The sequence below is a fragment of the Semicossyphus pulcher genome, unplaced genomic scaffold, assembly GCF_022749685.1.
Source record: "Semicossyphus pulcher isolate SPU_LCO1_2020_fin unplaced genomic scaffold, fSemPul1.0.p SCAF_12, whole genome shotgun sequence".
Classification (NCBI taxonomy): domain Eukaryota; kingdom Metazoa; phylum Chordata; class Actinopteri; order Labriformes; family Labridae; genus Semicossyphus; species Semicossyphus pulcher.
In genome coordinates this window covers 4955854-4982842 of record NW_027211626.1, presented here as the reverse complement: position 1 = coordinate 4982842, position 26989 = coordinate 4955854, and the positions used below count along the sequence as shown (strand labels likewise).

Sequence of the window (26989 nt, the reverse complement as noted above, 5' to 3'; positions counted from 1 at the left end):
TTATCCAGCCGGAGCCTCGAGCACTAAAACCAAAGGAGGGATTTCAGCAACAGTACCCATCCTACAGGGGACAAACTGTTGTTTGTGTCTTCATCAATTGTAACTAATCTGTGGATTTGTACATGTGCTTTCTAACGGTATTCACTCAGAGGAAAAAGCTGTTTTGGTGATACCATATTAATCAACAACCCTAATATGTTTAACATGCATAAAGGGCTGAATTGATGCTGAATAAAGCAAGAAGAGCACATGACACACTTTGGTCACAGTGATTAGAGAGCTGGGTATTAATTCTACTGAGCGCACCACTGCATGGCTACATTTCTGGATGGAATTATCATAATGACAATGCCAGGCTTGTTGTGTATCAAAACAAAGACTGAGCTTAACAAATCAATAATCACTCTACTGTATAAATGTGCCTGTGTATTACCTGGAGGGCAGACACATTGCATTTCACCGGCTAAGTTGAGGGAGCAGGTTCCTCCGTTTTTGCAGAACTTGACATCTGATGCACATGCAGAGACAGACGTGGAGCAATTCTTACCTGGAAGGTAAAACATGGAATGGGAAAGAAATGAACATAAGAAAAAAAAACATCAACAATGACACATCCGTACAAAATAAATCATTTGAAGTCTGCATTAGAAATGAGTCAGTCAGTGCATACACTGATGTATTCGTCCATACAGCCAAAGCTGAACGTTATTTTTAGACAACAGACCTCATTTGATAAAAGTATAAGTTTAGCATATTGACTCTTCATTATAAAGCACCTTATTTTGCATGACCATATTCTACAAGTACTAGACCATTAACTAAGGGTTTTCCATCAATAACCTAATTACTGTTTATTAATAAATAAGGAAACTGCTCCCGCTGGCATCGCCATCGGGTATGAATGGGCACAGATCTGATTGGAGATCAGTAGTTGTGTGCTATAATGGATTTACTAAGTGTGAAGAGGAGGCAACTTTAGAATAGGGAACCTGCGTAGGTTAATAAGTGTCAGACTACGAGTGAATTAGTTATGAGCAAGACCTCACTTAAGAATGAGTAACATATTCTCATATAGAAAGATTTCATTTAGAGTGATTTGGACTCTGCTAACACTTGTAATTGTGTGTTTGTTAAACAAGAATAGAGCATACTTATCAAGTGTTATTAAGGGGGAATGACTATTCTTGTGGTACTACCACCTTATACGACCCTTACTGAGCAAAGCATATTAAGATGGTAATTAATGTACAACAACTGCCTTAGTTGGTATTAATGAGGAGTAATTAGGAGGTTTTTGAGGGAAAACCCTTAGTTAGTGGCCTAGCATTTGTAGAATATGGTCATGCAGAATATGATGTTAATAGGTGCTTTATAATGACAAATTAAGAGTCAATATGCTACTAGTATGTATGCTAATAAGCAACTAATTAATGGTGAATATGTGTACCTTCATATAAAGCGTTATCCAATCTTTAACTTTGCGAGTTTCACTTCACAAAAACGTCAGGAAACCGGGAAAACAACGTTTTTCGTTTGTAAATAAGTACTTTGAATGATAGCTGCTCATGTCTTTTCAAAGTTACATAATTAATACGCTGTAACTCAATTTGGGTAGGTACATTTCGTAACATAATTAGTTTAACACATAAATCAAAACCTGGATCTCCTGGATGAAATTCCTGTGTTTGCATGACCCATCCATCGACCCTAAGTGTTACCGAATTGAAACTGTGACATAAACAAAAGTGATATAAAAAGTCTGACTTGTATTTTGATCAGAATTTGCTAAATAAACACAATTCACAACTTTTTCATGTAAATAAATGTCTGTTAAGTCACTATCTATCCCGAATGAGGTAACACAATGGTGATTGAGCCTATGGCCCACTGATGAAAGCCTTTGTATTTGCAGTATATAGTATTATCATGGTCTGGGTGTCTGTGGCGACATTCGCAGAAAAAATTCACAAGCGGCGCCAAGTTAGTGACGCGTTTTCCATCAGCCAGCAGTGGTTGGTCTGCCAGAGAGGGTAGGCGGAGCTAAGGGCAGATAGAGGCAAACAGTCTAAAAAGGAAATCGACCGTCAGCCAGGAAAATCAAGAATTAGAACCATGACAAAGGGAGCCAGCCGTAGACGTCATACTGACTATCGACAGTGGGTGGCGCTCAAGAGCACGAAATTGAAATCTTGGAGATTGTATCTTTAATACTCCACAAGTTATCTGAAGTCTGTACATTTTATAGTTTATAACAAACTCATTGATTTTTAAGCTATATACTATAATTACCATACTATAAATCACATGTTCAGTGCCTACAGGGTGGGAAACAAAGCTATCTTAATACCCGCAGCCGCAGTCAATCTAAAGCTGGCGAATGTGCTCTTGCATTTAACAATGGCTCCACTTTGATGGTTATCACTGCTGAGGAGTCATCAATCTGCACCGCATTCATTAAAGCCTAAACTATGAAAATGATGACACAGATAACTCACCAGAAAAGCCCGGAGGACAGATGCACTCATAGTCTGCAACCAGGTCAATACATGTGGAATTATTGGCGCAGTATCCGTGGACACATTCATCATAGTTGATTTCACAGTTCAACCCCCCAAAGCCTGGTATAAAGAGAGAAGGCGAAATCTCATCACAGAAGGCGTGTGAATGTCAGTAAACAGCAGACTTGAAAAGATACTAATTAGAATCAAACTGCACCCAAAAGCGATTTATTGCCGTCGTGAAATTTTACATGACTTTTCACTGCAAGCTCATCACAAGTCAACGAGTACAGAATACGGAGAGCAGGCCGCACCACAGTCTGTGTTTGAGGAAATGAATCATATTTTGTTAAACTATGTGTCAGCTTAATTAACTTTTTTTGTGTGGTAACTTGTGTGGTAACTATCAGCACGTTTGATGTCTTAAAAATAAAAGGTTAAAGTCATGAAGTAAAAGCGAGTGCTTCCAATTTCTGACATTTTCGCCCCCCATAAATATATTCCACTGCATGGTCACGCTACAAAATGACTATCATTAGCTCTGTCACACACTGCAGCTACAGGAGGCCCATGACTAATGTCTGGCTATCAGCACCATCGGCGCAGGTCAAATTCTCATCATTTCTCAAACTGACCATGGAACCAATTTCCACCTCTCTCCATGTCATAAAATTTGACAATTATCCTGACTTCATTAAAAATGCATAACAGGCTTCACCCGCAATCAAGGTTCACTCAGAGGTATGTCTCACAGGTAAGATGTCAACTCAACCAAGAAATTATTGGAAATATTGCAGAAATGTATCCCTGCTTATATTAATGATGCAAGTGACCATTTCTGATGGAGTGATTTTATGTGAGGGGAGAAAATATATAGCAGATATATCCAAACATTACAGGCGTCGTGCTGCAAGACAGGAAACATGAGAATACGTGTAATTAAAGTCATCATCAGTAAAGGTAGCAATCAGCATCATGTGCTTGAAACACCTTTATCGTACTCATGTTTTTATTCAGAGCCAACGCTACAACAATGAGTTCACTGATTAGTTCCTGCTCTTTGGCTCAAGGTGGGCTAATCACCAGAATCACCTGTTGTGTTTGGCTGGGACAAAATTCAGTTCGCTCTATGGTTATTAAGGCAACCTTGTTATCATTCGGTGGCCATATGTTGGACAAAAAAGGAGATAAGGGGCAAGAATCTCTTCCAGTAACACAAAGAATGTTGAATACTGAATTGCATGAAGGTAGTTATCTCTATTTGTTCAGGACAAACTGAGTCTGCAGATAGGAAAGAGTAATGGAACAGAAATAGAATGTAAGGTGCGAGAAGTAGTCTTTTCAGGTGGTAGCATAAATGTTGCATCATAGACTGTATATAAGAAGTGGACACGGCAACTTCTTTTCTTGCACGTTATGTTCTTCTGATTGTGGGGACAAACTGAGGTTTTTTAAGCAAGTACGAGGAGTCTTAGAAATGTTCTGCATGAATGTCTGAGATTCAATTTGTATTGTAATTGTTGAAATTGTTAGAGACATAACCCATAATCATTTTGACCTGAGAAGGAAGATGTTCCTTTTGATATCATAAAATAAAATGATACAAACAATTTCATAGTTATTCCACTGGTGCTATTTGTTCTCTTCACACCATTTGGAGCCGCCTGGACAAAGTAGGCCATCCTGATCATTTTTAGTGCACGTATTGGTCCCACAAACTCTCAATTAATAATAATATACAAAAGAAGATGTGGTGAAGCTTGTAGAGGTTATTCAGTCTGTCATAAATCCAGTTACTTTAAGTGACATTGTATTTATGTAAAGTTTCATTATGTGTGCAGACACTTTTAGAAGTCTCAATCTCTGTTTGCTCATTAATCCACAGGAATAAGATAAAGAACCAAAAAACAAAGCAGAGGAAGAATTTGTGGCATAATTTTAAAATGGCCTGTTTCATTTAAACATTAATAGGGACATATTTCTTGTGCAATCAATTTTCAATTATTCTAATGTGGTGTTGAAGTTTGTTTCGTTTAAAAATATGTATTTAATTATTTTTTGGAGCCTCTCCTTCCTCCTAAAACAAACAAGCCATTCAAAGGTCAGACCTTAGCCACGATTGGCTGACAGTATTTGTAGTGACCGTGTAGCTCCTCCTCCACTTGTGCGAGCCCTAGTGGGGGAACAGCCGCACTGCACTGTTGCTCCAAAGTTGTAGAAAACATGGCTGCTCTAGGATCGGTTATTCGGCCTTATATGTACGAGCCAGAATCGCCAGGAGGTATCAGAATGGTCAGCTGAAAACTTGACAACGACTTGACTACAAGCTCGTGCAATAAGGCAGCCTGGGGAGAATGACGGTGAATAACGATTGGTCGATTTCAGCGAGAGCAAGGTTCTACGTAGAAACCTGCAGCTGTTCTGAACGGCCCATTTCAGAGGCGACCTTTTTAAAAATGTCATTCTGGAAAAACACAGAATTATGCAGTTTTAACTTTTTCACTGTGAACACTAAACACCCAAAAATGTGAAACCCATAAAAAATATGAGAATATCCATTCAAAATATTTGGCCCCTTTAAGTCCGGGGCTAACACTGGTTGACTGCACACTTGGAAACCAAGAAACGTCTGAATTAGCCTCATAATCATATCATCTCGACTGTTGGTGGATATAATTGCATTGCAACTTACCCTCAGAGCAGAAGCACCGATACTGGTCAATCCCGTCCACACAAATACCTCCGTTCTGGCACGGCTGTGACTGGCACTCGTTGAGATTTACTTCACAAAACGACCCTGCAAACCCTGCAGCATATGTAGAAAAGAACAATAAAGACACCGTTATTGGAATCCTTTTGCATGGTTTCATTCCTCGGCCAATTAGGATCAGCATGACTTTGTTTTCACAAACAAAAGCTGCTTTTCAAAGCTTGTATTGATTCAAAGAGCTTGCTGGGCACATGCAGACTCAGCTCACTGGATCATTTAATCATGTTTAATAAGAGCCAGTCATTGCCCTTCTGATTTATTACATTAAACAAGCCCAATCCAGTGATTTTTAAGATCAAAGTCAATCTATACACAAAGGGAACTGCACAAAACAAATAACATGCATCAGTGCACATGTATAAAAGCCCTCACACCATACACACACACACACACACACACACACACACACAGGCCAATAATGAGGAGAAACATGTCAGTGTTTAAGGCAAATTATTGCTGCTGCTGCACAGGCTGTTGCTGTATTAGCCTCGCACTTATCTACCAAAGAGCATTTGTTGCATCATTGTGTGAGATGTGAATGTTTCACACATTCAGCCAGGGACTAAACAGAGCATAAGGATCCTGTGCTGCTCTTCGCAGTTAGGAGTGTGGGAAAATTAACAGAAAAAGAAAAGTCAGAATAAGCAGTTTTTCCTCCAAAATAATCCAGCAGATACAGAAAAACGGGAAAAACAAGCGAACAAAAACTCCTGCTGCGTCGTGAGAAGCTGCTGCATGACAAAATCTGTCTCATGCCAAGTGGAGCTTTTGATGAGACAACGGATTTTGGAGCTTTTACTCATGCAATGCTTTTATTGCAAAAGTAACTGTGTTCCTTCAAAATGTTAAACCAAAAAAAGAAAATGCTGTCAAACACAAGTTTGAATGTTAAGAAACAATTAAATTCCTGCAAAAACTGGGAAGAATTTGGAAGAATTTCATTCAATATAAGCCCTGCAGGTCCTTTTTCATAATACCGCACTTGACATAAATAAAATCCACCATTTTGAGTTCATCCAACCTTCTCCATTCAACGATATGATTTAGTGTGAGTACTAAATAGTAGGTCAAACAGACAGGGTGGGATGTACAGCAGAGCTAAGGGAGGGTGTGCGTAACAAGTTTTGCAACATATTAGGTTGGCAAGCATTAGATAATATGCATGCCAAGGCTGCCGACCTGAAGCATCGAGACAAGACAGCATCTCACAGTTTGCCCTTGAGAAGTGATGTGGGAGAGCAGCTCGCCGCAGGTTGCTTTCATTTACATAGGAAATCACTCACAATCCTTCACTTTGACATCTGCCGAGCATAAGTGCAACAGGAGTAATGGAGTTACGGTTATTGATTGGGTTACATGAACTTCTGTGTAATAGCCATTCATTTGGAAAGAGATAGCAGAGCTGGTGTGGAGTCGTGTCGACTGAATTATGATTGGCTTGGCAGGAGAAATGTTTTTATTTCGAGTACCGTAACCGTATCCAGGAATAAGCTGCACGATTTCCTGAGCATGTACACACAGCACTCTACCCCTGGCACTCTGTCACTTACTGCACATATATCCTTCACTAGCAGAACTCTGAAGCCTGCTTACCCCGGGAAAGGCTCACAGTATCTAACAGGTCAAGTCTCTTCTACTTACAGCTGTGTTATCCCTGTCGCTGCTGGCTGCCACTGCTGTGATAGCACTGTCATCCTCATGAAGGGGAATCAGAGGGACTTGAGTGACACAAACAAAATGATGTCTTTGCAGGAACTGTCAAATTTATCTGCATAAATGAGCAAAAGCATAAGATTATGCATGCAGCAAACTCTAAACGAGGGTCAGGCTGAGGATCAAGGGCGTCGAATGCCGTACAGATTGTAAAGCCTGAGTTGATTTTTGGTAAAGGTCTTGAAAAACAATTGATTTGACGTGCCAAAAACTGCAGTTCCAAAGGTGGCCACTTGAGGCTGGCTCCAAAAGCGAGTCGATCCCATCACAGCCCATATTAATATCGGGGTAGGGAATAGCAGGGTAACTCACGATACGATACGTGGCCCACGATAACGATAATATCACGATACAGCGATTCTGCGATAATTGATATATTGGAAGACAATCATATAACGATACATCACGATATCTGATTAACTGAAGAAGACAAAATGCCCTAAAAAGGTGAAGTGCCGAATGAATGTATTATTCACTGCAATTGGGAGTCACAAATTGAGATAAACAATGATGCGGTGACTCTAATTGGCAGGGTCATCTGTTTAGAGCGCTGAGTTTTTTAAAAATGAAATTACAATTTCAATATTATTATATATTCCATGTGATAATTGTTTCATTTACACATAACCAAATGACAACAAATCACACATTTGCAGCCAGATAAAAAAGATTGTGTTTGGTCTCTGCAGGTCTCTGTATAAGAGGGGTTACATTTGACATAACTCATGCTTATAAATAATATATATTTTCTGTGTTGCTGTGCCATTTATCGTGCCCAGCAGACTGTGCTCAAGCTTTTTTTGAATGCAGTTTTAAGGCACTTCCTTATTATGTCTACTTCTTATGTTTAGTCCATAGTATTGCATTGATTTAGAAGCCGTATGAATTTTATGCTGGAACTAGCTACTTCGCCGAGCAGCCTACTGCTGAGTTTCGTTGCTCTGATTATAATGTAGCTTCCAAAAGCATTTAAGTCAGGGCCTGCTGAAAACGTGCCTTGAAAATGGAAAATGAACCGAGAGGATCTAGATAAATTTGCATTTGTGAATTTGTTGGGATTTCAGGCTTTTCAAACTCAGAAAAAAAGTATTATCATGAACAAATGTTCTACTTTTAGCCTGACAAATCCCTTGCACCACTTATGCAATACACACTTGACCCTTGAATGTATATATTTGTATATTTTATATTTCTGCCTACCCCCTTAAATGAACATAATTTTTTGCCTTAGATATATATATAGTATATTTACCTCTTTTTTCCTCTAAATTTCTTATTCGATTTTAAGTACCAGTTCCCTTTTTTATTATATATATTTTATGTCTGTTATATTTATTACGTACCCCTTTTTAAATAGAGCCCCCGGCTAAAGAATTTTACACAGTTGTACCTGTATAACCGGAGTGACAATAAATATCTTGAATCTTGAAATCTTATACCTGTTTCAGGTCTCACTCACCTCTTTTACATGTGCAAGAGACGTTCTGTCCACCCTTGGTCTCAGCGCATATTAATGTATGTTCAGTGCACAGTCCAAAAGAGCAAAGGTCAATGTCAACAGAGCAGTCTTTCCCCTTGAACCCTGTAATGAAGAGAGAAACAAGAGAAAGAAAACCTTGTAAAATAAGAAACAGACCTGAATAAACAGTAACACACATATAAGCAACACATATATATATGTGGCTGTACGTTTTATTAGGTAAAGACACCTTTTCTTTAGCGGATTAATGGGGGTATTGATTCTTGCCCTTGCAATCTACCTGCTATGCAGTATGCTAATTGAGTGAATCATTGACAGAGACCCACCCCACCAAACTGATCTATATCACATTTATCTGCCCCACCAAATGCACGTCTGCATGTCACTGATAGATACCCCTGTCAATATCTATTGTTATAAATAAAGCTCAGACAGATGGTGAGGCTGATATCATTACGAGTGATTGAACAACTAAAGATGACTTAAAAGGAAGAATCCAGAAATAGATTATAGCGCTTTTTTCACTGACATCACACAATGAACATCAGGTAATGATGGGAAGAATTTTAGCATTAAATAGTTAGGTTCATAAAGGCGGGGACATTTACTGAATGGAGTAACAGAGTATTTAAAGGGCCAGTTCGCCGATTTTCAACCTCAGTCCTATCATGCTATTATGGGGAGCTAATGCCAGTATGGTAGGGAAAAAAATGCAGTTTCACTCTGTGCCTTTGGAGGGCCCTATCCGCTTCAATGAGCGCTGGAAAACCTCCGCCAGATTGCTTGCTAAACTACACTTCCTCAATCTAGGACGCCCGCCTTGATATCATGTCTCGTTTAGGTTTGAAATGTAGACTGCAGACCCGAAGATTTTTTAGACAATCCATTGGAAGATTCTCGCTGTATTTCGGATTCTGTACCGCTCTGAGCAATTGCCTGCAGCGGAACAGTAGTGTTTCACTCCAGCGTCTCTCGCTGGGCCGTTCCTCTCAGAGGGAGGGGCGCAATGCACGCTGGGTGTTGTAGGAATGTAGAACGGGCGAAACCACGAGCTGTTTGTACAACTTTCTCCACAGCTATGGCGCCAATTTCAAATATTATTGCTTCTATCGATCACAGAGAACACCAGCTCTGACTGACAGTGGCTTTTTCCAGGGGCAAATTGCTCCTTTAAGTTTAGTGAAGCAAAATAATTCGAATTTTCATACCCATGCTAACCAAAAACCTCGTAACAGGAGGAGATGTACCCACACCTCCCGTCACACTCATCTGTGTGCATCTGTGTGCTGCAAATAAGGTCTCACTCTCTAGAAAAGGAGTGAAATATTCCAAACATCACATTCTAATGCAAATCCCCTTTATCAAGCCTTGAATAAAGTCACAGAACAGCAGTACGAGATTATGTATTTCTTGCTGCAAGCAGCCTGCTTCTGTCTTTACATCATATCCAGAGCAGCGTGCTTTACACCAACACATCTATCTAGATGTTTGATGACCTTCCAACTACCCTTTTCTCATCATATTATGTATTGCCTTCACTAGTTAATGGACGGCTATTGCCTCCAACAGAGTGTTTCAGAAGTGTTTAATAACCAATTGTGCATGCAATTCACTCTGAGGTTAATGTTGCATGAAGGAATGTCACATTTACAGTGTCACACTCTCCAAATGGGACTTCCTTTTCTATCTGACAGCCACCAGCGGCTCAGCTCAACTCAGCTGCAAAGAGAAAGGCAGAAAGTAAAAAAAAAAAATTTAAATGATAAGATGTGCTTTGATGTTTTGGTAAATGCACACATGTTCGGCGGTTAATGATCGCAGCCATGGGTCATAACTACGCCTCCTTGGCCTGGATAACTGCTCGTCATCAGCATATTTTATCATCTCTAATCAACATTGTCTGCTTGCTTCACTGAGCTGAAAATCATGTTCTTGGATCAAAATCATCAAATTAAGTTTAATAAATAAAACATGGCTAATGGCGGTGTACAATTATGAAACCTGGATTTAGCTGGTTAAGCTCATTACGGCCACCGAGGAGGTTATATTTATCATCTTTCTGTGTATGTTAGCAGGGTAAAGGCAGCGCAGAATATAATTTAAGTGTCAGGTCAGGTCAGGAAAGAGTGGTATTTTGATCAAAATGAAGTAATCTATCCTATAATGAAGTCTTTATGGATTACTATGTTTTAGATAAATCTGTTTACATCATGTCCATTGGCACCAAAACATTTTGAATGTCCTGACTTGAACTAAATCTCAACCTCCTCCTTAACTTGAAGTTGTAATTTCGAAGATCTCAGTTCCGTTCTCTTTGGCGGCACCTGTGGCGGTATACGGTAATTGCGGGAGCACACAGATATCCAGACAGTGTTGCATGTGTGACGTCCACGGTTGGCTCCAGTTGTAACTCTTGATTTTCCTCGCTGACGGTCGCTTTCCTTTTCAGACTGTTTGGCTTCATCTGAGCGTCAAGTTTGTTTCTTTTTCTTTGGATTTTCACTTATTTTTGAAGTTGTATCTGTAGTCATCCATCTTTTCTTTGTTTGTTCAGCCATAGTAGATTACTGTTTACTCGCAACACTTGCAGAGAGTGGAAAAGCAGCCGCTTAGCTCCGCCTACCCTCTCTGGCAGACCAACCACTGCTGGCTGATGGAAAACGCGTCACTAACTGGGCCCAGCTTGTGATTTTTCCCGCAAAAGTCGCCACAGACACCCAGTCGGGCGTTCATCAGTGGGCCATAGGCTCCATCACCATTGTTTTACCTCATTCGGCGATAGAAAGTGACTTCAGAGACATTTATTTACTGAAAATCTTCGAGATTATTACTTCTTATCTTTGTTGCATTTGTTGCATAACTTTTATGGATGAGTCACTTAAAAAGTAAGCTCATTAAGTTATATCAAATTTCCTGTTATTAGTTTAAGACTTCTTTCCCCTGTAAGGTTAAAGTAAATGTCATACTTGCTTAATGAGTCTCAATAAAATGCACACTGTAAGGTAACACTGCAAATAAAACCGGCAGGAAAACAGAATCATGAATAAAATGCTACTAACTTCCTGGTTATTGTGTTGACTCAGTCGTGACAGGATTTCTCCAGAAACCATGCCATCGACTAATTAGCACGACTGCCAATCACTGTATGTGTGTTTTGACGCAGATCCAGATGCAGATTAAACTTGTGTGTTTTCTTTCACTAGAACAACATTTACAGGATTGCTCAACCTTGGCTGAAGAAACCCTGAGAGATTATTAATAAATTTCTTCTGATGTTCGACTCATAAAAATGCCTTTAAAAATTTTGCAATAATTAGAACCCAATGGAAAACAAAGACATACTGTACTGTAGCTGAACACAGGAAAAATAGTGATAGTCTTCATAATCCTTTTCTGTTTTTGTATGGAGGAGCAAGCGAACCTGACAGACCATTAATCTAACTGAATTTTTGAAAAGATAAAGTGATCAAATACATCTGTCTATAAATCTGTCAATGAAATAAAAACAGTAATGGGAGCTGTAGCGACACATCGGGGTTCTGTTTTGGCACAAATTGAATTTGAGCAAAATGCAGAAAAGTAATAAGAGCAGATAATTTACAGTGATGCATTTACTGCACCCATTATGTCATAAAAACACACCATGTAACAGGTGCTGCACGTGTTTCCAGGCAGTAAATGTTTTAATGACATCAACCATCTTTGTAATGATGGATGGTGCAGTAAAATAAAGGGACGTTTGGCTGAGGGAAAGGTACAGAGGGCTGGAAACAAGATGCACAATGCACAATTGTTTCACTACATCTCATTTAAACAAAATAACTTCTAAGGTAAACTTTCAAAAGATATAAAGTCAAATGTGCAGTGTCACCCGTGCTTCAGTTAAGATCTAACGCTTTGAACTCTGCGATAAAAATTAGTCCGCCAGTGCGTTACAGCAACCAGTGTCCGAATGACATCAACGCCCACCTTTCAGACACGTCATCGTGTCTCCCACAGTGGTCATTTCTTGATGTATCTTCAAATGCATATCTCTAGAAGTGGTACCACCTAAGCTCAGAGGTTATGTAAATAAATAAACCACAAGAATTGATAAAAGTTAGAAATAGTGGTATCAGTTAAATAAAAACCACTTGTGTTTTCATCTGATTCTGATAAATAAACCTACAGCACATATTGAGCAAAGACGATTTCAGCATCCATCCTTCCGTTTTCTAAACCGCTTATCCTGTTCAGGGTCACGGGGGGGGGGGCTGGAGGAAATCCCAGCGCTAACCACTGCACCACTGTGCAGCCCCACAATTGAACAAAATATTTCCTTAGACTAAAGTTGTTTGAACTTTATAAACTTTCAAGTTTTTTGAAATATTCAAATTTTTAAGAGCAGAGTTCAAAGAAGATCTGATTTCCTGAGCCTACATTGTTGTTTGCTTCGTGTTATGTCATAACTCGGAAGCTCAAATGTTATGTAAATTAATAAACCACAATAATTGTTAAAAGTTTTTAAATTGTGGCATCAATAAAAAAACATTTCACTTGCGTTTTCACCAGATTTATTTAAATAAACCCATAAAACATATTGATCAAAGAGGATTCTAAATGTAGAAACATGAGAATAATAGTTCTTAACAAGTTTTTTGAACTTTGTAATCTTTCAAGTTTTTGACATTTTCTCATTTTTAAGAGGGAAGTTCAAACGAGATCTGATTTCCATCTGCAATAGAAATACAGATCACACGTTGATGTTAAATACAAATGTTTCAAATCCCTAAAATTTGGGAGGTTATTCTTTCGCTATTTTGGTTTTCATTTATAATATATATATATACAAATATATATATATATATATATATATAATTTCAACAGAATTATGCAAACAATGATTTCTGTGGCCACATTGCAGCCACCCGCTGCTTCCCATGCCTTTGCACATGTTTTGCACTGCATGTAACATAACACAATGACGTCATCAACAAACACAACGTGACAAAGGCCGAAGCCTTCGATTTCTGTTGCAGAATAAAGCCTCTGTTACAGTTATCAATTTAGATCCACTTAAACTGGATCATGTGAGACAACAAACGCGTGGGATCTCTGTTTTCAAAGGGTTAAGACAATGATCAAAAACAGACCTATTGCTCTGTGCCCGAGTGTGTTCTGTGTCCTGTGAACACCTGTGTGCTGTGGGTTTTATATACCAAATATTAGTCTGTAAACCCTGTTCTGTGGATTGCAGCTGTTTGCTACTCAATGTGACATTGGACTTTTAATGCCAAGTGGGCTGGCTCTGGCACTCTGACTCATGCAATCAAGCAGTGATTAGGTATTTCATTACCGGAGGGCATAGTAAAATCAGCCGCACACTGAGGGCTGCTACACCTCCCTCTATTATAGGCTGATTATGGATCCTTTGTGGAACATGTGTTATAAAATGCCTTACATATAGAAATGTGTAAAACATGGTGTCCCTTCATTAAAGGAAAAAGCTGGAAAAATAGCTCTCTAATTAGGGACATCATGTTTACATGCATCAATGCTTAGCGAGAAACGGTGCCTACTGATGTCGATTTTCTAAGCCTTGTTCCTAAACAAGTTACTCTGTTATATTTAATTTGTGAGGACTGTTTTCAGAAGCTTAAAGGGCCAGTTCCATAATGCTAGGGAAAAAATGCAATTTGGCTCTGTGCCTTTGGAGGACGCTATCCGCTTCTCAAATAGGTCCTGGAAAACCTCCAACAGAAACGCGTCATCTGGCGGAGGCCAGGGAGCTCACTAAACTACACTTTGTTCATCTAGGACGCCCGCCTCTGATGTCATGTCTCATTCAAAATTGTCAGGTTTGAAATGTGGACTGCAGACCTGAAGGTTTTTTAGACGATTCACCGGTATATTCTCGCCGTATTTCGGATTCTGTACCGCTCTGAGCCATTGCCCGCAGCGATCAATGTCCTTGACTGGAAAACGGTAGTATTTCACTCCAGCGTCTCTCGCTGGGCCGTTCCTCTCAGAGGGAGGGGCGCAATGCACGCTGGGTGTTGTAGGAATGTAGAATGGGTGAAACCACGAGCTGTTTGTAAAACTTTCTCCACAGCTATGGCGCCAATTTCAAATATTATTACTTCAATCGATTACAGAGAACACCAGCTTTGACTGACCGTGGCTTTTTCCAGGGGGGAACTGCTCCTTTAATTTGCTGGTTTCTAACCTGCATTCAAAATGTCAAATGACTGGTGATACTTATAATTCCTTTCTTTGCTATCTGCAGAAGCACATCTTGAACATCTTGAAGAACAAGTGCGTAAACGTACGAGAAACAAACTTTTCATATATTCCCATGGTACAGTACACTGAGAATTAATGGCATGATATTTTTGTAAACATGCTCAATATAACACAAGTAGCTGGTACTTACCAAGAGGACAATGACAAATGTAGTCATTTATCAGATCTATACACGAGCCTCCATTTAGACAAGGCTGCGACCAGCAATCATTTACATTCTCAGAGCAGGCCCTTCCTGCAGGACAAAAGAGAGATAAACAAACAAAGTCTATTCATTTACGTCACAGGGAATACTGGCTGAAATATGTTGATACTAAAACACTTTCTGCCACAGAGGACATGCGAAAATGATTGGAAAATAAATTAAAGTTGGTGCTGTAATATTAATTCTAACAACAACAACCTTTAACACATGAAGCACAACAATAAATTGCACCTCGTTTATTGACGACAGGATTTTATATCATGAGGCAGCTGATTACTTTTAATTCCACTGGCTCAAAATGTGATGAATGATTATGTGTTTCTCTTGCATGCACAAATGGTCAAACTTCAATTTTAGTATCCTTTGGGCCAGAGTTAGATATGGAATCCTTTTTAGGCTTTACTGACAAATTAAAAGCCCCACTAGGTCTGGCCTAAGGCGATATTTTAGCCCTTTTAGTTCTCTATGAACCACAGAGCTCACAGAGAACTAACAGCCTGACAACCTCAGGCTCTGCTCTCCTCTCTGCACTGCTCTCTCCACCAAAGGTAATTGCACTTTTGCCATCATGACCCCACACACTGGCAAGTGCTCCGCTAATCATGTACTGTAAGATCTTCCCATAATTAAGGTAGCTGCTGACGCCACCTCCAGCCTAAATATACAGTACGAGACACCCACCTTGATGATACTGAGACAGATTGTTATGCCAGCATAAATTAATTAATTTAAGGGCTCACACATAACTGCACCACTATTCAATTTACACATTCCTCATAACATATGGACGAGACTGGCGATAGCAGCACACAATTTGGCCCATTATGCCAAATGTCTTACAATTAAATACAATAAATATACTGTATATTAAATAGATTTTTACACACCAGGTTTTTCATAAAATAGGGTTAGATAGTTCTTTGAAGTTTAATGAAATTTTCTGTTCAGATTGTGATTCAAATTAGAATTAAAATCGGCTTTATTGGCCAGGCATGTGTACACATACAAGGACTTTGAATGTGGTCTACAGGGCTCTCTATGTACAGATAACAAACATTTACCATGAAAATACTTCATGTTAACAGGTTACTTTAAATTAGTCTATACTAAAAACATCATAAAATGATCAAATAATGCATCTACAATAACAGCATGTGCATAACAGCAAGGATTTTCACAAGATCACCTTTGCAGCACTATTAAGAAACATTAGGACAAAACTGCTTTAACTTCTTGTCTAAGCTTTAATTAAGGAAGCCCTAAGCAGGCATGCATCCAAACATTACTCCGAGATTTCTGAAGTAAAAAATGAGTCATTTCCAGTTGTTTTCTTGAGATCTCTGCTTATTTTTCTTATTTTATTGGGGGATAACAAAGCTGGTTTTCTCGCGATAACAGGATAATTAAGCGCATAAATCACGGTAACACGCAAGTTTTTAATACAGGATGAGCTGACGAGAGGGACGGCGCGGGTCAGAGACAGATGATCGACAGTGTGATCCTAGCAGTTTATCTGAATTTATAATGTGATCCAGCAGTGAGAAGTTAATAATCACGCAGCGCAGTGACTGATCTGTGTGTTTCTCAGGCTCTGCCCCTGACTTAATAGGGTTGCGATCGGCCCCGTATTTCTGTGAAAACCCGTTATAAAGCATAAAATACAAGAGATGAGCCGGAGGTGATCCACGCATAATTTATCAGAGTAATCATGCCGTGCGAGGAGGAAACAGACGTGAGGAGAGGAGCAGATATGACACAGACCTGTGTGTGTTTTAATGCTCATACCTGAATCATAACGTTGCGATCCGTCCGTATTTCTGCGCACGCTTAAAGTATAAACTATGTCTCCACAGGCTGTCATATGTCCATAGGCTGTGTAATTTAGTTATTTCACTGATAAACACAGAGCTTTAGAGGGGCATCAGGCTTCATGATTAAAGCTTCATGTGATGCGAAGACAAGGTTGCCAGGTCCGCGGTTTTTCCAGCTGAATTGGGCGACTTTTGAAGTGTCTTTAGAGGTTACGTTACAGTGGTGCGAGAAAAAAAGCTTTGTTATCTAAAGATAATGAGATAAAGGAATCCGTTTTAATGGAAAACCAGATTTGTTATTCCTAAATAAATAGATAAATAAGTTGAGATCTCAAGATAACAACCGGAAATAAGTCGTTGTCACGGGAAAACTGAGTAAATAAAATGTATGAATGCATGTCTGCATAGGGCTTCTGTGTTTTTATATCAAATATAAATCCTGCTGAAAATTCTGTGTCAAAGCTGCATATTGTTGTTTCTAATATCTTAACATTTAAAGACTTAAAGCTGCATTAGAAACCGACAGTCCTGTGTCTGGCCGTACTAATGGCTGTAAATAGGCTCACATTCACATCAGATGGTCTCATACCCTCAAACCCCGGGGGACAGTGGCACCGATAATCACTGATTAGGTCCACACAGGTGGCACCGCTTGCGCAGGGGAAGCTGTTGCACTCATTTGTTTCCAGTTCACAGAGCGATCCTTCAAATCCGAGCATGCAGCGGCAGGTGAAGTTAGACTGCTGGTCCACACAAACCCCATGCTCAGAGCAGCGATGACCAACACAGTAATCAATGTCCTCTTCACAGTAGACGCCTGTGTGTCCTCTGGGACAAACGCAGCTGTGGACACATAAAGAGAATTTCTTAATACTGTATAGAGTTAGAAGAATTCTTTCGCGCCTGAAGGGAGAGAACAGTAAATGTCACGACTTTTACAATCATTGACATTCTCCTGCCTGAATAGCCCGAAGACAATCAAGACTTCAACACTCACCTGTAACCATCAATCTCATCCACACATGTAGCTCCGTTTTGACACCAATGTTGAACACAGTCGTTGACATTTATACGGCAGTTTGGACCGGTCCAACCAGGCGCGCAGATGCAGGTGTAGCTGCTGGCATTATTCAACACGCAGCGTCCTCCGTTGGCACACGGCTGTTGATAGACAATAGAGCTGTCATATACAATCGTCATGCTTCAGGTGCAAGAGTGAAATCGCTTCATTTTGTGTGGTAATGTCTGAGGTTGGACCGAGCCCATGCTGGTCAGAAATATAACCATTATTTCAGAATGCAACCCCTAATCATGTCTCGCTCCCGGCTGCCTCAAAATGAGCTTCATCACAGCCACCTGACACACTCATGAATACAGATTCATGCTTTTATTCTGTATTCCACGAAGCGTCTACATCATGTCTTACACGACAAGATCAATGGTCGTTGAGGGCTAAACCTCCCAAGTGTTCTCTGTAACAGAACAGATACGCCTGCTAGCTGCTACATGTGTATATATAGTACAGGGTAAACAAAGGGGCAGAGGAAGAGCTGGCTTGCAGGAAGGTGTATAATGCAGCCATCATGCCATTTCTGTAAGGGGGCCAACACAAGCCTTTCTCCACAGTGAGTGATCATCTCCATCTGTCATCTGAAGAAGCTCCTCTCTTCACTTTGCAGTTTCAAAAATACAGACATTGCATATCTTCAGATGCACTCATCCATTTAGATGGCAAGAGGCCTTTTCATTCCTGTAAATGCGCTCCCCTTGTGCATGCCAAAAGCAGAAAACAGTCCCACCGTTCCATTTTTATCTTCTTCCACCATGACTCCTAAAAAATCTGCTTGTGTTTAAGCAAAATTAAAATCAAGAAAGGTTTAAATTTTACAGCATACAGTTTACTGTGAGGTAACGGTATCAGAATCATTTACTTAACAACAATTGAATGAGTCAGAACACCATTGTGTTTTATGTTTCACACAGCATTTCATATTGAACAATAAAAGTCACAGGAAAGCAATGAATTCCCTCATTAGTCAGAATTTAACACAGCTTTCTTCCCGGGTAAACCAACATACTCCACAGATTCAGCACCAGCTGATTGCCGTGTTTATGGATTATCGTATTTGCCGTCAATCTTCCTGCGGGACTTATGCTTATTCTTATCCCAGTGTACAACAAGGATTACTCTGCATTTTAGAAATAAGATACTGAATTAATATTTGAAACCTTCTCATTTAACTTAACTCTATTTTAGGATTCAGTGTGTGGATCTTTTGGGAGCTCTATTGGGAGTCTGTAACTAACTTTCTGCATTTGTCTGCAATCATGGTTTGATGAAGTTAAAATGCCAAAGAGTCACACTGCTCATATATAAAGGCTTTCATAACGTACCATCAGCTTGATTAGATATCAGTATGAATTCTGTGAATGGCATCATGCAGTACAAGGTGTTCATTATCAGGAATTTACGGATAACGTGCATATGGAGATCGTTGCTTAAGAACAGGCCATAAACTCCTGATTACAGAAGGGCATTATGTGGATTTTACCATGGTCACTTACAAAAGTAAAAAAAATAAGTCCATTAAAGTCGAGCTGACGTATTTCCGAGTGAAACAGGACGTGCAGGCGGGACATATCATTAGAGGGATTTGACTTGATCGTTGAGAAGTGGGCGTAGACAGACTCCACAGCGCAGTAGCTAGCTAACTGACCGAGCGTTCTTGGTGCTCTGCGGCTAAATGTTGCAGATTGATTGGTTGAAATTGTTTGGTGCTAACTTACGTAAGCACGCGGGAAATTTAGTTTTACCGGAAGAAAAAATGATCAGATTTTGATATAAGAATACGAAGAAATGGATTTTCTGTATTTTTTTTTGGCCTATATTGTCAAATAGAGGCACAATATTACCGGGGATGTGATCTAAAAGGATTAAAATTACATTTTTCATTTCACCTCGACTTTAACTTTTTTTGATGCTTTTTGCTATTAAAATCCTAAGTGTGTAACAATCCTTCAATCTGTTCCCATGCCGACACCACAGGGTTTGACTAATGCCTGAAATAATCATTTCAATCCAATAAAGTTCTAATAAAACAGAAACGTTGTTCACCACTCAAACAAATGGAATTGATCTTTGATACGACCGGAGATATTTCTAATGCGCTTTAACTGAGCTTTAACGCATGAAAGCAAGCTTCAAAGTCAGAAACACTGTGGCCTATGGTTGACATAAACTTAAAGCTCCTGTGAGGAACCTTTCTCTTAGCGTCCCCTGTGGACAAGGAAGTACCCATTATCTCTTTGCAGATCTTGTCCGGTACACCTGTAAGTAGTGTTTCTTGGTGACTGCTTACTTTAAACATTTAAAAACATAACTCATCGAGAATCTTTGCTGTGGAAAATGTAAACAAAAGCTGTTTCGCCCACATGCTGTTAATCTCCTTGTCCGACAACGACCCCTCGGCAGCAGTTTCAGGCTTTAAAATTTCTATATAGAATGAATCAATCTGGTTACTGTTGCTCTCGCTTGCTTTTAGAGGTTATATAGATGCATTATTCATTTTAGTCTGTTTCATAACCACCAAAAAACTCCTCACAGGAGCTTTAATATAGTTTGACAGTATGTTGAACAACAACACTAGCTAGCTAAACGGCTTGTCTTTGTCCCATTTGTTTGATTTTCATGAACAAATGATGAACCAAGCTGGCTGATGTGACTCAAAAATTACTAAATTAGGAGAGGGACTTTTTCTTCGGCTTCTGTGTTTCAGGCTACCCTGTTGTGTTCAGAGGATGCAGCACATAAGGTTGTGTTCAGTGTTTAAAATAACAAAGGTTTGTCCGTTTTATTTTCAGTTTCTCAGTCTACTTCTGCAATAAATTGGTTTACAGGAGTTAGCCAGTGTTTTAATGAGGTGTAGGCTTGCTGTTAGAAGTAATGTAAATAGTCAGCAAAGGCTTTAAATGAAGCTCTGTTGCGATGATTACCCGACTTGGATAAAAGGCTTTGTAGCCCACGCTTTAATTCTGAAGTAACTAGAAGAACTTAGAAGAAGTCTATTGTCTGGAACTAAATGGCAGCCTGCAGGCGAGTATCCACCCAGAACTACAGTGGCACAGGAACTATTGCAGTGACAATGCACACATTTTTATTACATACTGTATTTCTATCCATAACTATATTTATACTCATAGTCCTTTACAACGCACGAGCCCTCGCAGTCTTGTTTGTCTTAAGTATGTTATTTTGTAACTCTATTACATTCACCTGTATACCTTGTATGTGAAGGTGACTGGCTGAGGTGCTTTTTGTATCATGGTTCCTGACTGTTGTGATAACGTTGCTGCACTGTTCTCAGAGAAACACACAGTAGCTCTCTAAAAGGGATTTTTAACATGTGGATACAGAACAGCAGACATGGAGAACCAATAAAACCATTAAGAAGTTTTTACCCACTTGAAGGTTTTGAGGGCAGGGTACGCGGCAGGTAAAGTCAAGGCCAGCTGGGAGATCCAAACACCGAGTCTTCGCTGGGCATTTGTTGTCGGGTAGAGCACAAGCGTCGATGTCAATCTCACAGTTCTCTCCCAGAAAACCTGAAAGAAAAGATTCAACTGCAGGTCATGTCGATGCAGTTCAGGGATCATAGGGCACCACTATGATCCAGAAGGTCAGGAATATGACCTTTGTGAACCTTATATGACCTCATGACCTTAGAGACATGACCAGAGCACATGTATCAGAAAATATCCCTGATTATTTGCCTGGGCAGATAAATTTGACATAACAAAAAGTAGAATGGAGGATGAACTAGCATCAAGTAATTCTGTCAGCTATTGATGAGTGAAAATTGTGCATTAGCTTGGCTTAAAGTAAGTACTTGCATTATTGCGTTTGTAGAATATAAAACATTCAGTGGCAGGTAGGAAAACAAAAAGCAGACATGGGCCAGAAACTAATAATTCCCCCCATGTCTCAAGACTTTGCTTGGTACGGTGGTCCGGCTCCCTCCAGACTATTTTTTTTACATCGAGGAAGTCACTTCACCGTGTGAAGATGCAGCAGATGAGGCATATGAGCGGAAGAGGCTTAGGTTTGCTGAGATAACAGATGAGATTTAGTAGCAAGGCTGGAAAGCCAGAGTTCGCCCGGTGGAATTTCGTTACCATGGATCTGTGGCCACATCTAGTTCCAGTTTACTCAGGGAGTAAGGGATTCATGATCGGGGATTACGGCAGGCAGCAAAGGCAGCTTCAGAGGCAGCTGAAAAGAGCAACTGACGGCTCTGGCTGCAAAGAGAAGGCAACAGCTTGTGTGCAAACTATCTCATGTTTAAGATAGAAGATACAGCTAATCTCAGTGTCAAGACAGTGGACAAATAACGCTCGCAGTGTAATCATCTTACACGTTTTAGAGATTTTGAGTGCTGGTCCACATTGTGCAAGTTTGGCTGACTAAGATTAATAGTACAAGGTCAAATACAGTGGTTATACTTTATAATACAGCCCAGCTGTTAACTAAAGGCTGGTTAAAGGGCGTAGCATTGGCCGAAGAAGAACCCATTAAAGTTGAAGTGAATCTGAATCTGACACACAAACATGCAATATTAAAGACCCCCTCCATTAAAAATCAAGTGTTTAACCTTGTAAACATCTCCATGTGGTGTTCTTCATGTGCTACAAGACATATCAGGGACAACATGAGCATTCATCTCCATGGCTGGGCCTGTCTGCTTTTAAACTGCAGTGTACCAAGGACAGGTTGAACAACACGTGTTCAGGTTGGCAGGTTTGAGACGTCACTAACCTAAGGAGCCAATCCTGTAAATGGACGGGGTGACGCTATGCTAACGTACACACTAATAGTAAACACTATGTTAACGTTACTACTAATTACTACATTTCAAGCTAGCTAAGTTTCAACAAGTTGCCACTAAACGATGGCAGAGACGTGTTTTGTTTTTGGCTGTAATTTTATGAAAGGAGAAACGTAGCACACAGTGGGCGGGGCCTATGTAGATTGGGGATTTTTTAATGAGGGAGAAGGAGGAGATGCCTTGGGAGGATTTTTTCAAGGTAATTAAACATATCGAGGGAAACCCCTGAAAGCCGCTGTTCATGACTCTTCCTAGCCATGCCCTGAGGACTACCCGATGAGGGTCAAAACTGGTCGCCGTTTACTCCTGTAATATTGACGTTTTTTTATGAGAGATGCCCTGATTCAATAAAGGCATTTTAAACTAAATCCTTGGCTCGGTGCGAGTGTGCCTGAAGAAAGCCCAGTGGCTTCACTCCCTCGACAGTTCACTTTTTAACCTTCAAGAGTACCTGGTGTTCACCTGGAGTTCAACAGCTTGCTACCTAAGTGGTAATTAAACATATTTTGCAGAAAAAATATCAGACACAATTTATCATTTCCAGCAGAGCATTTTATATGTCTTAAAACATGACTGGAGCTGGTCTTTAATAACCCACTTGTAATAGCAGGGTCTAGATAATAGCAGATCCGACTCAAGAGCAAGCCGCTGTAATGGAGCTATGATATGCAGGCGCAACCACTATGCATGTCTGGATATATATTATAATGTGGCTTTTGGCCTTGGCTGAGGCTCTCTAATAGTGTCCTTTTGTTTTCTGTAGATGTGCCTTTGACAGGCAAGCTACATGCACACTCCTGGAGTTTCATATGCCTTCTACTTCCTCCTCATCTGGATTAAAAAACAAGTCGAAAAAAGGGGTTATACATTTGAGCAGCAGCTTGATATGGGTAGGCTGAAAAAAACCCCAACACATTTCAATTGTGTTTTGTCATCCAAAGATTACAAACTAACATATAACAGGTATGTTGTAATATCATTCAGCAGTGCTAGAGAAGCAACAAAATCTGAGCATTCACTCCTGAATGAGCTGTCATTACTAAACATGAAAATCCAAAAATAATCTAAGATTAAGGTTATAATCAAAGTGAATATTTAGCTTACAGGTGTGTGTAATAAATGGATAAAAGGGGAGAGCAGTGAACACTATCCAGTCCAAGCGTTTTGTTGGGTAAAAGGGTCAAGAGTCAAAATTGGGATTGTGGGAGTAGCTTTCCTTCTAAAGTCACACCTATAAGAAATTAATGTCACAACCTCCCCGAGCAAAGGGCAAAAGCATTTGTTTTTATCGTGCTAATACAATTTTATATGTTTTGCTAGCACATTCCTGAAAAATTTACAACTGTCACTCCCTTCAGCCTTTGGAATAGCAGGTACCGGTGTGTATAATATGCTGTATATACACTGATTCATACCACACATTAACTGTCATCTAACAGAAATTACATTGTGAATAGCAGGCTGTGATATTAAGGGCTCAAGTGAAGTCATGTAAGGTGATGTGATGCAACATGGACTGCATGTTCCTAAATATGCAGACAGAGTTTGGATGGTACACGACTGATCAGTGCTCGGAGCACTTCACTATTGAGCCTTCTGGGGTATCGTGGGCCTAATACAACTTGACATCTGTGTTTGGAGGCTCCGACTTGATAACCTCAATGACATAGCCATCAGCCCACCGGCTCATTCCTCGAACATCACAGAAGATTTCCACATAGATGCTCACATAAAAAGCACAAGCACACACTTTTGTTGCACAACTCAGCATATTTTCCTGGATTCCACATTTCCTTGACATTCGACAGACTAAATGATGAATTGATTATTGTATAATATAATCTGATGCTGAATGAATAAGACAGCAGTAAACAGTTGCAGCCCGAGATGGATTTTTAAATGTTTTGAGTCACTGGCTGTAATGTCAGTTTTGTAATTACCAGCACCTCTGACATAGCGTCATAATCGTATTGTTAATAGTTATTTAGAAGGTCCTGGATTCAAACCAGCTGGGGTTAACAAGATTTTGCAACTTCTACATGTGTCTGCAAAAGGATTCAGCCAGTTGCCTCTTAAAGTTCAAAGGCATGTCAGTTGAGTGAATTGGAAACTAGAAATTCCCTGTGGGCATGACTTTGTTTTTCTGTCAGTGTGTTAGACCAGAGTATGACTGGCAACCTGTCTAGGGTGTGCCAGGCGTCTACAAAGCTGGCTGGAAAAGTCTCCAGCACCCATCAACTCTGATAAGCTGAGAAGGAAATGGGCGGATGGATGGATGCAAACTTCAACTATGATTCACAGTCTTTTTTTAAACTATGGTAAGTTTTACCTTAGACACTTCATGGGCTGACAAACTTCATGAAAACACATTGCCCCCACTGAATGTGACCTTAAAGGTGGGGTATTATGCTAATTTCAAGCTTCATATTTCACTCTGTGATACATGTGGAGTAGCTTAGCATAATTTGCAGTTAAATAAAAACTCATTTTTCTCACACTGGTGCTCTGTGCAGGCCCTCATTCAGCGTCTGCCTGAAACAACTCAGTCAGCTCTGTCCTTTTAAGAAACCCCGCCCCTACAAGCCTGCTTTGTTCTGATTGGCCAGCTCTCCGAAGCATGCAGAATTCAGTGTTTTAGGCGTGAGGCCTACCCTTTGGCTGTTACAGAGGTGTCAGAAAAGAGTAAACTTCACTTTTTCAATTTGAAATGAATGTCTGCTGCTCTTGTCCTTTGGAAAAGTAAACTCTGATGTCTTTCCTTCACGGCCAAAGAAACACTTTCTCCAAGACACTCTTAACCAACTTGACGAGCAGAACCATTGAAACAGTTTCCGAGGCAGACTGAGCTGCTGGGTGGGTGTGTCCTTGAACTGTGCCGCGTCTCGGCGGACGCCCAAATATAGAGTTCCTCCACTTTGTGACATCACAGTGTGAAGCCTCTGGCGAAGTCTGTCTGAAAGCGAGCGTTCACAGCAGCCTGCAGCTCGAGACTTTTCTAGCAGGGGATTACTCCAATATACTTTACCTACAGATTTCTAACTTCACCCACGTTTAGTATGAACATCCAACATATATAACATTATATACATGTCGTAAAATGTAAAACAGCATAATACCCCCTCTTTAAACAGAGACTCTGATTATGCATTATGGGTCTCTGTGCCTGTTTCATCAACACTGGTATGGACAAGAGCGAACAAACACAATGTTTCATAATCATTGGTGTTATATATCCCTTTGCAGTGACAAGCTAAAAATATCAGTGGTAAATTCTTGTGAGAAAATCATCAACTGGCCTCATAGACGCTCTGCCCACAGTGTCTCTGGTCTGTATGTGCAGTGAAATATTCCAGTAAATAAAGCGAGAGCATCTGCCAGACACGCAAACTGTGCCCTGCCAACATCATGGAGCCCCGGCGAGCGGTCCATCAGTTTATGTTCAGTGAGTGTAAATTCAGACTCAGCCCGTCAGGCACAATAAGCAATTACAGGAAAATTATATTAATGGGAGTTTCATAATATAATATTATGAAACTCTCATTAATATAGTTGCACAATTTGGTTACATTATTGAGCTCTGGCAGTGAGCAGGGTGATTCTTCTAGGCTATCAATCACAGGCCGAGGCTGTAAACTGATCCTGTGTGATAATATGCGGAGAACGCTGGCTGTGCCTTCTGCGTCCATACTGCACAATTAAGCACGTTGCTATCAGTAGCCTGCTGAGAAGGAGACTTTTTATATCACTTGTATTTTCATGATGAAAGGCAGTAAAGTGCTTTATTAAAACATAGTGGAAAGTGGACTGGAACATATTTAAATAGAAAATAGCCAAAGGACAGAAAAATATCTTTACTAAAAAATGGATATTAGTAATAAATAAGAAACATGGGTTGAATTAAATCATGCAGACTTCTCTAGCTAATGTCCGCAGGCAGGAAGGAAAACAGCGTTGGGACCCTGCTGGCAAAGGCTAACCACCTTTGGTTTTCACTGTACACTGAGATTGCCAGAGGGGCCCTGGCTGAGGAACTTAACCGCATACAAGTCTGCAGCACTGCCTGCTACCACTGCTTACACAGATACCACTTAAATGTTATTACAAAGTGCGAGTTTTGGCCGTGGCCCAACATACCTGCAGGACATTGGCATTCATAGTGTCCACGCAGGTCAGAGCAGGTGCCGTTGTGCTGACAGGGGCTGGAGGCACACTCGTTGATGTCAGTCTCACAGTTTGACCCTGAGCGTAGAGGGAGAAACACGTTGCATTAAGTCGCATTTGTATCAAATCTTCACAGACAGCTTCTTAATGAGACCTACTCATATAAGATATTATCTGGATATTGCCT

General features: G+C 40.1%; 1 protein-coding gene across 1 annotated transcript in view; it reads right to left on the bottom strand.

Moving 5' to 3' along the window:
* Positions 1-26989, bottom strand: part of eys (eyes shut homolog) — a 200282-nt gene that overhangs the window by 149240 nt on the left and 24053 nt on the right. The window contains exons 7-15 of the mRNA XM_069658919.1: positions 26776-26880; positions 21222-21361; positions 17757-17920; positions 17349-17602; positions 14874-14978; positions 8441-8563; positions 5191-5304; positions 2496-2618; positions 434-547 (exon numbers count right to left, since the gene is read on the bottom strand). Coding sequence (XP_069515020.1) covers positions 434-547; positions 2496-2618; positions 5191-5304; positions 8441-8563; positions 14874-14978; positions 17349-17602; positions 17757-17920; positions 21222-21361; positions 26776-26880 — 1242 coding nt within the window. The remainder of the gene's footprint in view (positions 1-433; positions 548-2495; positions 2619-5190; positions 5305-8440; positions 8564-14873; positions 14979-17348; positions 17603-17756; positions 17921-21221; positions 21362-26775; positions 26881-26989) is intronic.